The 13,961-nt window shown below is 40.2% G+C and overlaps 1 protein-coding gene across 1 annotated transcript; it reads left to right on the plus strand.

Annotated features, from left to right (window-relative positions):
* The first annotated feature begins 2,000 nt into the window (after positions 1-2,000).
* arl6ip6 (ADP-ribosylation factor-like 6 interacting protein 6) lies at positions 2,001-13,274 on the plus strand. Its single transcript, XM_061716031.1, has 4 exons — positions 2,001-2,304; positions 5,908-5,961; positions 12,493-12,625; positions 12,695-13,274. The coding sequence occupies exons 1-4, from the start codon at positions 2,085-2,087 to the stop codon at positions 12,786-12,788; spliced, it is 501 nt and encodes a 166-aa protein (XP_061572015.1). The 5' UTR covers positions 2,001-2,084; the 3' UTR covers positions 12,789-13,274.
* The last annotated feature ends 687 nt before the right edge of the window (positions 13,275-13,961 follow it).

The raw sequence follows: 13,961 nt of genomic DNA on the forward strand, positions 1-13,961 counted from the left end.
GGCAAAAAGAGAAAAAAGGAGAAAAAGATGAAAAAAATAGAAGATGAAAAAGTGTAGTGTAGACTCATTAGAAAACAGTTGTGTCCATGTTGAAAATTCACGATGGCTCCACGTCCATATCTTTTGGGGAACCCTTTGGCTATTTGTACCAAACTTCATGCTTGTATCACAAACTGAACGATTCCTATACATTTTACAGCTAAACAGCTGGACTATTAACACTGTTGGGTAGAATACTTTGAAATTGTATTTAGTTACTGAATACTGGCCTTAAAATGTATTTTGTAATGTATTCGGTTACCTTGTCTAATCAGAGTACTAGCTAGTATTCTGAATACTGTGAATACTTTTAGAACACTTGACATTACATTTATGTATAAATATGGCGTAAATTATAAAAATGAAGACTACAACTGTGGGAGAACTCACTTGCCAGTAATTAGGAACTCAATCTCTCCTGACAGATGCACAGGAGCAGAAACAGAGTTTAATACCAACGTTTATTTATGTACTGGATAAAAAATAAAAGCAATAACCAATATATTCAAAATGATTTTAGTTTCTTTATTTAAACGTTTTTCTGTTTCTGTAATAAAGTGACAAAGTGCTTGAACATAGCACCGACTTTAACATTTAAATATTTTTGCACATACCTAACAAAGCTCTTCCATAAAATATAATATAAATCTAAACTCTTCAGAATAGTAAATATCCACTTTTGATGATGTTACTGGCTAATTGTTGTCTATAAGAAAAACAAAATTAAGAATGCATGCAAGTGCACCCAAAATATCTATAATATGAACAGTATATTTTATTATTGTACGTCATTAAAACAATTCTGTATATAGAAACAAAACAAAAACATTATTAGCAATTAATGACATTTTTTTTAACTTAGATTCGCCATTTCTACATTGTTTTCTGTGTATTTTTTCTATATTAACCTTAAATGGTATTTTTAAAATACTCTTACTGAATAATTTGCATAAGTGACCATTCCCAGTGATGCAACTGTTTAATGTCGGTGCTTGACTATACTCCCTTTCAAGCCCACAGCCAAGTGTAAGTTATTTCCACATTTACACTTGTTATTGATTTATTTGGTTGACTCTGATGAAGTAATCACTGAAATTTTTTTTTTTTTAATTTTTATTACTTTATTTAACAAGAATAATGACAAACTCAGATGTAAACATAAGTACATCAGATTGAGAGAACAATCACACCTCTTCTTAAATTAATTTTGCATAAAAGGAAGAAAAAAAAATGAATATAAAAATAAATAAATACATTAGAAAAAAAATAGAACTTACATAATAAATAAGGAAGGAAAATCCTATTGACAAGTACAAGGGGTTCAGGATAAATTGACAGTTGTAATTAGAGTATACAATTCTACTGCAAGGGGAGTATTTATGTGTTTTAGACACTGTTGATATAAGGAGATTTCATTTTAAGAGCAGTCCATGAAGGGGGATTTAGTGTAGCGAATATAGTCTTTTGTAAGAATTATCAAATTATGCCAGAAATCTATGATGATGGAGCTAGCTAATATTAAATCTAATGTAATGTGTGTGTGTGTGTGTGTGTGTGTGTGTGTGTGTGTGTGTGTGTGTGTGTGTGTGTGTGTGTGTGTGTTAATTGATTTGTTTGGTTCTTAAAATAAAAAATAGGTCAAATGGAAAGAGGGGGATTGGTTCTCAGGCAAAACAGAAATTGAAATTCTAAATAAATAAATAAATAAATAAATAAGAAATGAAGACAGATGACAAATCAGGTGTGTAGAAAGTTGATGAGGTCTGCTCTGTTAACAGCTGCCTTTGAATTATTTAAACTATTCTGCATTTAACTTTAAATATTGTTAATACTGCTAAACTAAACTTTAAATTAGAACAAAAAATAGTTTAAAATAAAGACAAATTATAAATAGAATCAAGGCTCAGCGCGTCAGGTAACCGCCAGGGGGACTACTTTGTGTGCGGAAGTGCCAAAGACGAGCAGGAATAAATAGGTGAGACGGTCGGCTGCTCCCGGATGTTTTCACGTCCATGAGTGACACAGTTATTAGTTGTTATAAGTGAATGAGAAGCAGCGACGTTCAGATGATCATGCTCTCCACCCCCCCGGGGAATCTCGTGTCAGGGGAGGAGGGGCGCACTGGGAGACCCGGGCCCGGGACCGGGTCCGGGTCCGGGTCCGGGTCCCGGCCGGGGATCGCGGTCCTCGCGTCCGTGCTCGGCTCCGCCGTGGCCGTGGCCGCCCTGGGCTGCGTGTGCGCGCTCGCGTACCCGATCTTGAAAGGTAAGAGCGCCGCGGGGGCGCGCACAAGTGCGGGCACCTTTCTTTTTTTTTTTTTTTTTAATGGACAAATATCAATTTAAATGGACGGAAGAGTATTAGAGCCAGGCAGGAGAAAAATAAAAATAATATTTTAGAGGAGGAAGGTTTTTTTTTCATTTTGCACTTCGAGAAAAAAGTCGAAATGTCGAGGAAAAAAGTTGAAATGTCGAGGAAAAAAGTTGAAATGTTGAGAAAAAAGTCGAAATGTCGAGGAAAAAAGTCGAAATGTCGAGGAAAAAAGTTGAAATGTCGAGAAAAAAGTTGAAATGTGGAGGAAAAAAGTTGAAATGTGGAGGAAAAAAGTTGAAATGTTGAGAAAAAAGTTAAAATGTCGAGAATAATGTTGAAGTACAATTTCGTGAATAAAGTTGAAATGTACAACTTTATTCACGAAATATCGATTTTATTCTTGAAATTGTATTTCAACATTAATCTAGACATTTCAACTTTTTTTCTCGACATTTCAACTTTTTTCTCGAAGTGCACAATGAAAAAAAAAATATATTTGATTCCCATTTTAATTAATGAATGATGTATTTATTTATTTAATTTTGGCACAAAAAATCCTCCATAGATTAGAGCCAGGCAGGAGAAAAATAAAAATAATATTTTAGAGGAGGAAGATTTTTTTTTCATTTTGCACTTCGAGAAAAAAGTCAAAATCTTGAGAAAAAAGTCGAAATGTCGAGAAAAAAGTTGAAATGTTGAGGAAAAAAGTTGAAATGTTGAGGAAAAAAGTTGAAATGTTGAGAAAAAAGTTGAAATGTTGAGAAAAAAGTCGAAATGTCGAGAATAATGTTGAAGTATAATTTATAGAAAAAAGTCGAAATGTATTTCAACCTTATTCACGAAATTTCGACTTTATTCTTGAAATTGTATTTCATCATTAATCTCGAGATTTCAACTTTTTTCTCGACATTTCGACTTTTTTCTCGAAGTGCATAATGAAAAATAAAATCTTCCTCTAAAATATAATTTTTATTTTTTTCCTGCCTGGCCCTAATAATCTTCCGTAAATATCAATTGAAATGCAATATGAAAATAAAAATAAAAAATGCTGATTCTTGTAAGGAATACAAAAAAAACAAGTTGCTCTAAGAATTAAAAGGTGCATATGAATAACAAAATAAATTAAAGCTGCAAGCAGCGATGAACGGGCCCTCGCACTCATGGCCACCACCACGTTCCCCCCACATTCCTAGGTCAATAATACTATAAAAAGTGCCTTCGCTGTTCACATAAAACTCAACTTATCATCATAAGCATATCAGAAATGACACCATCCACGACTCTCTAGGTCAAACCATTCAAAAGTTATAGCAGAAAGTAGGAACTATCAAATATGGATCAATCAGATGAAGGGTGGGCGCGCTTTTTAGCGTCTATCGTCGCCACGGTAACGCTTTTGACTGAAAAAAGTAATGCGCATCATCGCAGGATGGAGACGCACATTTTGATGTATAACACACCTGGGTGCACGTTACGGTTCGGGCCGCATTAACGGCCGAAGAAATGGCATAAATTGCGCCAAAATTACACGATTAATTCAAAATGGCCGACTTCCTGTTGGGTTTCGGCCATGGCGCCAAGAGACTTTTCTTTAAGTTGTGACATGATACAGGTGTGCACCGATTTTCGTGCATGTACGTCACACCGTATTGTGGGGCTTGAGGCACAAAGTTTTCTAGGTGGCGCTGTTGAGCCATTAGGCCACGCCCATTAATGCAAACCATTAAATATCACATTTTTCGCCAGGCCTGGCTTGGTGCAAAATTTGGTGACTTTTGGGGCACGTTTAGGGGGAAAAAAGGCCCTCATTTCGTCGGAAAAACAAAAACAAAAATAAAAACGAGAACGAGAACAATTCCTACAGTGCAAGTGCTCGGGCCCTAATTAAGCATTTAAATTCACATAATGGAGCATAAAAAAGGAGAGGAATTATTAATTTAGAATCACAAATAATGAGCAATGTCTAGACTTATTTTACTTGCATTTTTGTTTTCTACTCTTTTGAGACATGTGAAAAAAATCTTAAAATCGTTAATAAAACCCCAGAAGGAGGGTTTACAATTTCTACATTTGGCACAATGAATATGGAACTTACCCAGTAACAAAATGATATTAATAATATCAGAAACAGAAAATTCCAAATCATCCATGAAGAAAATAATATGGCTTAATTCAAAAGGTGGAAGATTCATTTAAAGAGATATCCAATTGTGTATGTCTGTCCAGAAACAAAGAGACAAAGGACATTGATAAAACAAATGGTCCAGTGTTTCTTCATCCTTTTTGCAGAAGGAACATTGATCTACCTCAAATTTAAATCTTTTTTTAAGAAATTCTGCCACAGGATAGACCTTATTCATAATTTTAAAATGTACTTCTTTAACTTTAGGCAAAATAGGCCATTTAATAAATTAGGAATGAAGTGCGGGCACCTTGCCTGTAGGGGGCGCTGTTGTCGCATAAAACCTCCACCTGTCTTATTGGATGTTATTAACGAGACAGTTGAGTCTTTAAATTCATGAAACTTTAAATACATATTCTATTCTCATTTCTGGTTTTTGTTTGTCTTAATGACTGTTCAACAGCCTGAGTCACACAAAGATCTGATTTTAGATTGAATATTTTATTATTGGATGTCGCTACTCCAAAAGTGTCCACTAGAGAGCGCTGAAGGTCAGCATCCGTCACAGAACATTCACACATCGTAACCAGTATGGAGGATTTTTAGTGCCAAAAATAAATAAATAAATACATCATTAATTCATTAAAATGGGAATTAAATATATCATAATTAATTAAATGTCATTAATTAATTAAATGTGTCATTAATTAATTAAAATGGGAGTTAAATATATCATGAATTAATTAAATGTGTCATTAATTAATTAAATACTGAAATAAATATGTTTTTACTTAAAATGAATTGTATTTGAATTAATGAATGACATATTTAATTAATTACACATTTAATTAATGAATGATATTTAATTCCCATTTTAATTAATTAATGACACAATTAATTAATGATACATTTAATTAATTAATTAATTCAATATTTCATTCCCATTTTAATTAATTAATGAAACAATTAATTAATTATGTATTTATTTATTTAATTTTGGCACTAAAAATCCTCCATAAACCAGTAGCTTCCCTAAGTTTAATATTATTAACACAAGGACATGTTTTGATGTTTCAGCTAAGGTATAAAAGAAAACAACATAAAATCTCAGGGTCAAAATTCAGTTCAGTTTCTCAGAATGCAGAAAAAAAAACCCTGAAGAAGCAAAACTAGATAAAAAAAGCACAAAACCTTCAAAACAGCTGCAGGATATCTCCTCAGACTCGTGCTCTTGAACAAAAACACTTGACAGTTTCCTGTCTCTGTTAAAACACATTTCAGACTTTAATCACACATTCATTTCTGTCTATTCCTTTCTTCTAAACCCACACATTTAAATTTAAATATTTGATTGACACTCTGGGAGGGAAGAAAAGTGACAAATGTGTGCAAATGTGTGTAAAAGTGGTTCCAGCTGATGGTGGTTGTTTCAGAGCTGCGGGCGGAGACGGTGAAGAGAGAAGATGGGACTGAAGAGAGGATGCTCGGTGAGTACCGGGACTTCAGGAGGGCTGAGGGGTTGCAGGTTCTGCAGGTTTATGATCCACTTCCAACATGCAGAAGATGCTACGACGTGAATTCAGGGGGTTCTGGATAATTCTAACCTCTGGGTCTGTGATGTCATAGAACCTGCAAGTCTGACTCAACTTTTACTTTGTAGACAGTGTGAACTTAAGAAAAAAAGAGAATTTATATTAGTGTCGGCAACCCTTGTGCTGTCTTCAGGTCAAGGGAGGGTGAAGGGAGAAAAGAAGGAATGAAGGAAAGAAGGAAGTAAGGAAGAAAGGAGAAAAGAAAGGAAGGAAGGAAGGAAGTAGGAAAGGGAGAAAAGAAGGAAGGAAGGAAGTAGGAAAGGGAGTAAGGAAGGGAGAAAAGAAGGAAGGAAGGAAGGAAGGAAGGAAGGAAGGAAGGAAGGAAGGGAGGAAGGAGGGAGGAAAGAAGGAAGGAAGTAGGAAAGGGAGTAAGGAAGGGAGAAAAGATGGAAGGAAGGAAAGAAGGAAGGAAGGAAGGAAGGAAGGAAGGAAGGAAGGAGGAAAGGGAGTAAGGAAGGGAGAAAAGATGGAAGGAAGGAAAGAAGGAAGTAAGGAAGAAAGGAGAAAAGAAGGAAGGAAGGATGGAAGGAAGGAAGGAAGGAAGGAGGGAGGAAAGAAGGAAGGAAGTAGGAAAGGGAGTAAGGAAGGGAGAAAAGATGGAAGGAAGGAAAGAAGGAAGTAAGGAAGAAAGGAAGGAAGGAAGGAAGGAAGGAAGGAGAAAAGAAGGAAGGAAGGAAGGAAGGAAAGAAGGAAGGAAGGAAGGAAGGAAGGAGAAAGGAAGGAAGGAAGGAAGGAAGGAAGGAGAAAAGAAGGAAGGAAGGAAGGAAGGAAGGAGAAAGGAAGGAAGGAAGGAAGGAAGGAAGTAATGAATAAAGGAGAAAAGAAGGAAGGAAGTAGGAAAGGGAGTAAGGAAGGGAGAAAAGATGGAAGGAAGGAAAGAAGGAAGTAAGGAAGAAAGGAAGGAAGGAAGGAAGGAAGGAAGGAAGGAAGGAGAAAAGAAGGAAGGAAGGAAGGAAGGAAGGAAAGAAGGAAGGAAGGAAGGAAGGAAGGAGAAAGGAAGGAAGGAAGGAAGGAAGGAAGGAGAAAAGAAGGAAGGAAGGAAGGAAGGGAGTAAGGAAGGGAGAAAAGATGGAAGGAAGGAAAGAAGGAAGGAAGGATGGAAGAAAGGAGAAAAGAAGGAAGGAAGTAGGAAAGGGAGTAAGGAAGGGAGAAAAGATGGAAGGAAGTAGGAAAGGGGGTAAGGAAGGGAGAAAATATGGAAGGAAGGAAGTAAGGAATAAAGGAGAAAAGAAGGAAGGAAGTAGGAAAGGGAGTAAGGAAGGGAGAAAAGATGGAAGGAAGTAGGAAAGGGGGTAAGGAAGGGAGAAAATATGGGAAGGAAGGGAAGGAAGTAAGGAATAAAGGAGAAAAGAAGGAAGGAAGTAGGAAAGGGAGTAAGGAAGGGAGAAAAGATGGAAGGAAGGAAAGAAGGAAGTAAGGAAGAAAGGAAGGAAGGAAGGAAGGAAGGAGAAAAGAAGGAAGGAAGGAAGGAAGGAAGGAAAGAAGGAAGGAAGGAAGGAGAAAGGAAGGAAGGAAGGAAGGAAGGAAGGAAGGAGAAAAGAAGGAAGGAAAGAAGGAAGGAAGGAAGGAAGGAAGGAAGGAAGGAAGGAAGGAGAAAAGAAGGAAGGAAGGAAGGAAGGGAGTAAGGAAGGGAGAAAAGATGGAAGGAAGGAAAGAAGGAAGGAAGGATGGAAGAAAGGAGAAAAGAAGGAAGGAAGTAGGAAAGGGAGTAAGGAAGGGAGAAAAGATGGAAGGAAGGAAAGAAGGAAGTAAGGAAGAAAGGAAGGAAGGAAGGAGAAAAGAAGGAAGGAAGGAAAGAAGGAAGGAAGGAAGGAAGGAAGGAAGGAAGGAAGGAAGGAAGAAAGGAGAAAAGAAGGAAGGAAGGAAGGAAGGAAGGAAGGAAGGAAGGGAGTAAGGAAGGGAGAAAAGATGGAAGGAAGGAAAGAAGGAAGTAAGGAAGAAAGGAGAAAAGAAGGAAGGAAGGAAGGAAGGGAGTAAGGAAGGGAGAAAAGATGGAAGGAAGGAAAGAAGGAAGAAAGGAGAAAAGAAGGAAGGAAGGAAGTAGGAAAGGGGGTAAGGAAGGGAGAAAAGATGGAAGGAAGGAAAGAAGGAAGTAAGGAAGGAAGGAAGTAGGAAAGGGAGTAAGGAAGGGAGAAAAGATGGAAGGAAGGAAGGAAGTAGGAAAGGGAGTAAGGAAGGGAGAAAAGAAGGAAGGAAGGAAGTAAGGAATAAAGGAGAAAAGAAGGAAGGAAGTAGGAAAGGGAGTAAGGAAGGGAGAAAAGATGGAAGGAAGGAAAGAAGGAAGTAAGGAAGAAAGGAGAAAAGAAGGAAGGAAGGAAGGAAGTAGGAAAGGGAGTAAGGAAGGGAGAAAAGATGGAAGGAAGGAAAGAAGGAAGGAAGGATGGAAGAAGGAAGGAAAGAAGGAAGGAAAGAAGGGAACAAATGACGGAAGGGAGGTAGGAAGAAAAAGGAGTAAAGGAGGGTAAAAAAGGAGGAAAGAGGAAAGGAAGAAGGAAGGAGAGAGGAATCGGGTCATTTTGACCCAAACACAGTACAAGGGTTAATACATCTGTTCTTGGATTGTCAGGCCCACGCGACTTTCCTGTTTGTTGGTATTAAGTGCTGGTAAGAAAAATCAGGTTATTTCAGTTTAAAAGCTGAGCAAGACAAAACTATACGTGTCCTTGGCCAAGGTCACTTAAGCTTCTGTAAAAGAGAGAAAACACCAAGACATGAAACTTTCCAGATAACGTCTTCTCCAGGGTCGTATCTTCATTATTCACAACACAAACCCACATGCTGCAGACATTACAGAGGAATGAAGAGGTTTAGGTGCAGCCCTGCCCCGCCTCCAGTTACTGTGAAGAGGAATGCAACAGTAGAAAGAGGAAATGCTGCTCTGACATTAGGGATGGGCGGTGTGGACTAAAAAATGTATCACCATCATTTCTGGCATTTATCCTGATAACGATACAAAAAATATCAATTCAACTCCACCTTTGTAACTATAAATCTATCTCGCTCTCAGATCCTTCCTTCCTTCCTTCCTTCCTTCCTTCCTTCCTTCCTTCCTTCCTTCCTTCCTTCCTTCCTTCCTTCCTTCCTTCCTTCCTTCTTCCTTCCTTCCTTCCTCCTGCTCTCTCCTTCCTTCTTCCCTTCCTCTTTTCTCCCTTCCTTCTTTCTTTCCTCCTGCTCTCTCCCTCCTTCCTTCCTTCTTCCTTCTTTCTTTCCTCCTGCTCTCTCCCTCCTTCCTTCCTTCCTTCCTTCCTTCCTTCCTTCCTTCCTTCTTTCTTTCCTCCTGCTCTCTCCCTCCTTCTTCCTTCCTTCCTTCCTTCCTTCCTTCCTTCTTTTTCCCTTCCTTCCTTCTTTCTTCCTTCCTTCCTTCCTTCTTTTTTCCCTCCTTCCTTCCTTCCTTCCTTCCTTCCTTCCTTCCTTCTTTTTTCCCTTCCTTCCTTCCTTCCTTCTTTTTTCCCTTCCTTCCTTCTTTTTTCCCTTCCTTCCTTCCTTCCTTCCTTCCTTTTTTCCCTTCCTTCCTTCCTTCCTTTCTTCCTTCCTTCTTCCCTTCCTCCTTTCCTTCCTTCCTTTCCTTCTTTCTTTCCTCCTGCTCTCTCCCTCCTTCCTTCCTTCCTTCCTTCTTTCTTTCTTTTTTCCCTTCCTTCCTTCCTTCCTTCCTTCCTTCCTTCCTTCCTTCTTTTTTCCCTTCCTTCCTTCCTTCCTTCCTTCCTTCCTTCCTTCCTTCCTTCCTTCTTTTTTCCCTTCCTTCCTTCCTTCCTTCCTTCCTTCCTTCCTTCCTTCCTCCTTCCTTCCTTCCTTCCTTCCTTCTTTTTTCCCTTCCTTCCTTCCTTCCTTCCTTCCTTCTTTTTTCCCTTCCTTCCTTCTTTTTTCCCTTCCTTCCTTCCTTCCTTCCTTCCTTTTTTCCCTTCCTTCCTTCCTTCCTTTCTTCCTTCCTTCTTCCCTTCCTCTTTTCTCCCTTCCTTCCTCCTTTCCTTCCTTCCTTCCTTCTTTCTTTCCTCCTGCTCTCTCCCTCCTTCCTTCCTTCCTTCCTTCCTTCCTTCTTTCTTTTTTCCCCTTCCTTCCTTCCTTCCTTCCTTCTTTTTTCCCTTCCTTCCTTCTTTTTTCCCTTCCTTCCTTCCTTCCTTCCTTCCTTCCTTCCTTTTTTTTTCCCTTCCTTCCTTCCTTTCTTCCTTCCTTCCTTCCTTCCTTCCTCTTTTCTCCTTCCTTCCTTCCTTCCTTCCTTCCTTCCTTCCTTCCTTCCTTCCTTCCTTCCTTCCTTTTTCCCTTCCTTCCTTCCTTCCTTCCTTCCTTCCTTTTTCCCTTCCTTCCTTCCTTCTTTTTTCCCTTCCTTCCTTCCTTCCTTCCTTCCTTCCTTCCTTTTTCCCTTCCTTCCTTCCTTCTTTTTTCCCTTCCTTCCTTCCTTCCTTCTTCCCTTCCTCTTTTCTCCCTTCCTTCCTCCTTTCCTTCCTCCTGCTCTCTCCTTCCTTCCTTCCTTCCTTCCTTCCTTTTTCCCTTCCTTCCTTCCTTCTTCCCTTCCTCTTTTCTCCCTTCCTTCCTCCTTTCCTTCCTTCCTCCCTCCCTCCCTTCTTCCCTTCCTCTTTTCTCCCTTCCTTCCTTCCTTCCTTCCTTCCTTCCTTCCTCCCTCCCTCCCTCCCTCCCTCCCTTCCTCCCTTCCTTCCTTCCTTCCTTCCTTCCTTCCTTCACGTACGTTGTGCGTGGATTTAACACAGAACTATAAATCATCTTTACACAAAAACATCATCAACGGGAATTTATCGTTTTTACCGTGAGATACAAATTCTTACCGTGAGGAATTTTTTTGACGGTTTATCGTGAACGGTGAAATATCACCCATTCCTACTGACATGCAGATATTAAACAGTTGAAATGTAGTTGACGAGAAGGAAAAACATTAAAGTAAAGTAAAACCAGAACTTGTGATTTTCTAATTTTTGCATTTTCCAAATAGTCCAAAATTACTTACAATATTTATCAACCCGTAACGGGATGAGCTGAGAGGAGGAGGCGGCTTTTATTGTAAAAAGTAATCTTTAAAGATAAAGTTCATGCCTGACAGAGCTGAGAACCGTGGGTAGAGGAAGTGTCCTCACATAACCTCAACGATTTTCTGGTAAACTGGGAGAACCAGTCAGCACTCAGGAATCCTGCACCAGACCCGAGAGGCTTCCTGGTGTTTACAGGACTCCAGGACTGGAAAGATTTCAGCATAATTCAGAGTCCAGATGTCATCCTGTACCGCAGGGGGAGACTGGTCAGAGGTCAGAGGTCAAGGAAGCTTAAACGCAGGCAGAGGACCTGGGGCCGGATTCACAAAACATTCTTAAGAAAAAAAATCTTCAAGTGTCATTTTTTTCTCAAGTTCAGTCTTAAGAAGAAAAAAGAAAAGAAGTCATATTCTCCAAAAAAGTTCTTAAGTATTTTCTCAACTTTCTTCTTAAGAAAAAACTTAAGAATAAATGTTGGACCGTTTCCCCCGTCAACTGGATGGCCGGTGAGGGAACGTGGGTGTCTTACCAGGGCCGGCTTTGCTGGTCCTGCTTCCTGGCTTTGGCCTCCGCTCCCCCTCCTTTCCCACCTTACACGATTCATACGCACATAGGCAGGGTCGGGGGGTCCGGGTCGTGGGGGGCATTGTCCCGCGTGGCCCGGCACTCCCCGCCTTACGGTTTTAACAGCACTGTAGACACTGCACATTCAACATTTAATAAATACATTTGACAAGGACACGTAGTTCGGGAGGGGGGGGTCGGTGTCAAATCGATACTTGGCCCTCCCCCTCCCTGTTTTTATGGCATTAATCACCTGCACTCAACACCAGGGGCGGGAGGGGGTCCCACATCACCCGCGTTCCCTCGCCGGCCTGGGATAGGTGGGTCGGGATACCCGGGCCTGGCGGGGCTCGCCGTGCAGCCTGGGGCGCCTTCTGACGGTGCGTGATTGTGCGTCTGTGTCGGTGAGAATGCGGTATGGAAGGGTCCTGCCATGGAGGATTTGAGCCTCCATTGGCAGGACATCAAAACTTAATAATTTATCAATATTATATTATACAAAGATGGTTATTAATAATAATAATAAATAATAAATAATAATAATAATAATATTATTATTATTATTATGTATAGTATAGGTATCGGATAGGTGAACGGATGAATGAATGGGATGCCTGGGTCTGGGGCCCTCCGTTGTCGGGCCTGCGCGGGTGTCGCCCTGTTGGGGGGTTCCCTCTCTCCGGGCCCGTCTCCGGTCCCCCCCGCTGCCTCCGCGGCTCAGGGTAGTAAAATATTGCATCCAAGTATAACTCTTATAATTTCCTGTATTTTTAAATCCAAAACTTGACAGGTATGAACCCGTCCTCCTATACATAAGATATTTTAACCTACCTGAACGTTCTGGAACCAGGTGGATTGTGGGTAATGGTCTGTGTTGCTGCAGGATCCTGGAGCATCTGGATGCTGGCGGCGCTGGGAGGATTTATCTGCAGCATGTCGTCGTGGACTCTGGTCCACCTGGACTCAGACCAGCCGGGGACGGAGCTCCCAGCATCCCCGGCGCTGCCCGGCTTCAGGTAACCGCCGAGTCGCACCGATCACACCACTCAGACCCCCTGACCTCAGTAACGCTCTCCGTCCTCCAGGGACGGCTCTGGCGGCGCCGTCAGCCTGAACGCTGGGGTGGCTGCTCTCAACGGGGTCGTGGCCGCGCTCACCGTCATCTGGAGCCTGTCCTGATTCCTGACCTGCAGATGCACCGCTGCGTCGCCGTGACAACGGTGATGCGTCAGGACGACGCTGGTAGCTCCAGAACGATACCGACCTTCTGTTCTGCTTTTATCTGAAGCACAACGTCATCCAATATTACAGACTTCCTAATAAAGATGACATAGACCGGGGGTCGGCAAACCGCGGCTCTAGAGCTGCATGCGGCTCTTTAGCGCCGCAATAGTGGCTCCTGGAGCTTTTTCAAAAATGTTTGACCTTTTTTTTCTTTTCTTTTTTCCTTTTTTAATCTCGACATTTCGACTTTTTTCTCGAAATTTCGACTTTTTTTGACATTTTGACTTTTTTCTCGACATTTACTTTTTTCCTCGACATTTCGACTTTTTTCTCAACATTTCGAATTTTTCACGAAATTTTGACTTTTTTCTCAACATTTCGACTTTTTTCTCGACATTTCGACTTTTTTCTCGACATTGACTTCGACTTTTTTTACGAAATTCTGACTATTTCCTCGACATTTCGACTTTTCTCTCGACATTGACTTCTCGAAATTTTGACTTTTTTCTCAACATTTCGACTTTTTTCTCAAAATTGACTTTTTTCTCAACATTTGGACTTTTTTCTCTCAGCATTTCGACTTTTTTCACGAAATTTTGACTATTTCCTTGACATTTCGAATTTTCTCAACATTTACTTTTTTCTCAAAATTTCGACTTTTTTCACGAAATTTTGACTATTTCCTTGACATTTCGACTTTTCTCAACATTTACTTTTCTCTCAACATTGACTTTTCTCGACATTTCAACTTTTTTCTCGACATTGACTTTTTTCTCGACATTGACTTTTTTCTCGACATTTCGACTTTTTTCTCAAAATTTACTTTTTTCTAAACATTTTGACTTTTTTCTCGAAATTTGGACTTTTTTCTCAAAGTGCATAATGAAAAAATAAAATCTTCCCCCAGTTCTAACTGCCCGTATTGGCCCGAATATAAGACGGGGTTTTTTGCATTGAAATAAGACTGAAAAAGTGGGGGTCGTCTTACATTCGGGGTCTAGACGTTATACCCATTCACAACACTAGATGGCGCCAGATATCTTTAAAGCGAATGTTGAACTTAACTCCCCAGGCCAAAGCGAACTCCTGTCACGAAGAAGAAAAATAAAAATAGCAGTAGCATGAAGA

The sequence above is a fragment of the Cololabis saira genome, chromosome 24 (genome assembly GCF_033807715.1).
Source record: "Cololabis saira isolate AMF1-May2022 chromosome 24, fColSai1.1, whole genome shotgun sequence".
Lineage (NCBI taxonomy): Eukaryota > Metazoa > Chordata > Actinopteri > Beloniformes > Belonidae > Cololabis > Cololabis saira.

What these genes read in the sequence shown, in the direction of transcription:
- arl6ip6 (XM_061716031.1), top strand. Translation starts at nt 2,085, where the DNA reads ATGAGAAGCAGCGACGTTCAGATGATCATGCTCTCCACCCCCCCGGGG. An exon ending in CGCGTACCCGATCTTGAAAG is followed by an intron (nt 2,305 to 5,907) that starts GTAAGAGCGCCG and finishes TGGTTGTTTCAG; the next exon opens with AGCTGCGGGCGGAGACGGTG. An exon ending in CCGGCGCTGCCCGGCTTCAG is followed by an intron (nt 12,626 to 12,694) that starts GTAACCGCCGAG and finishes TCCGTCCTCCAG; the next exon opens with GGACGGCTCTGGCGGCGCCG.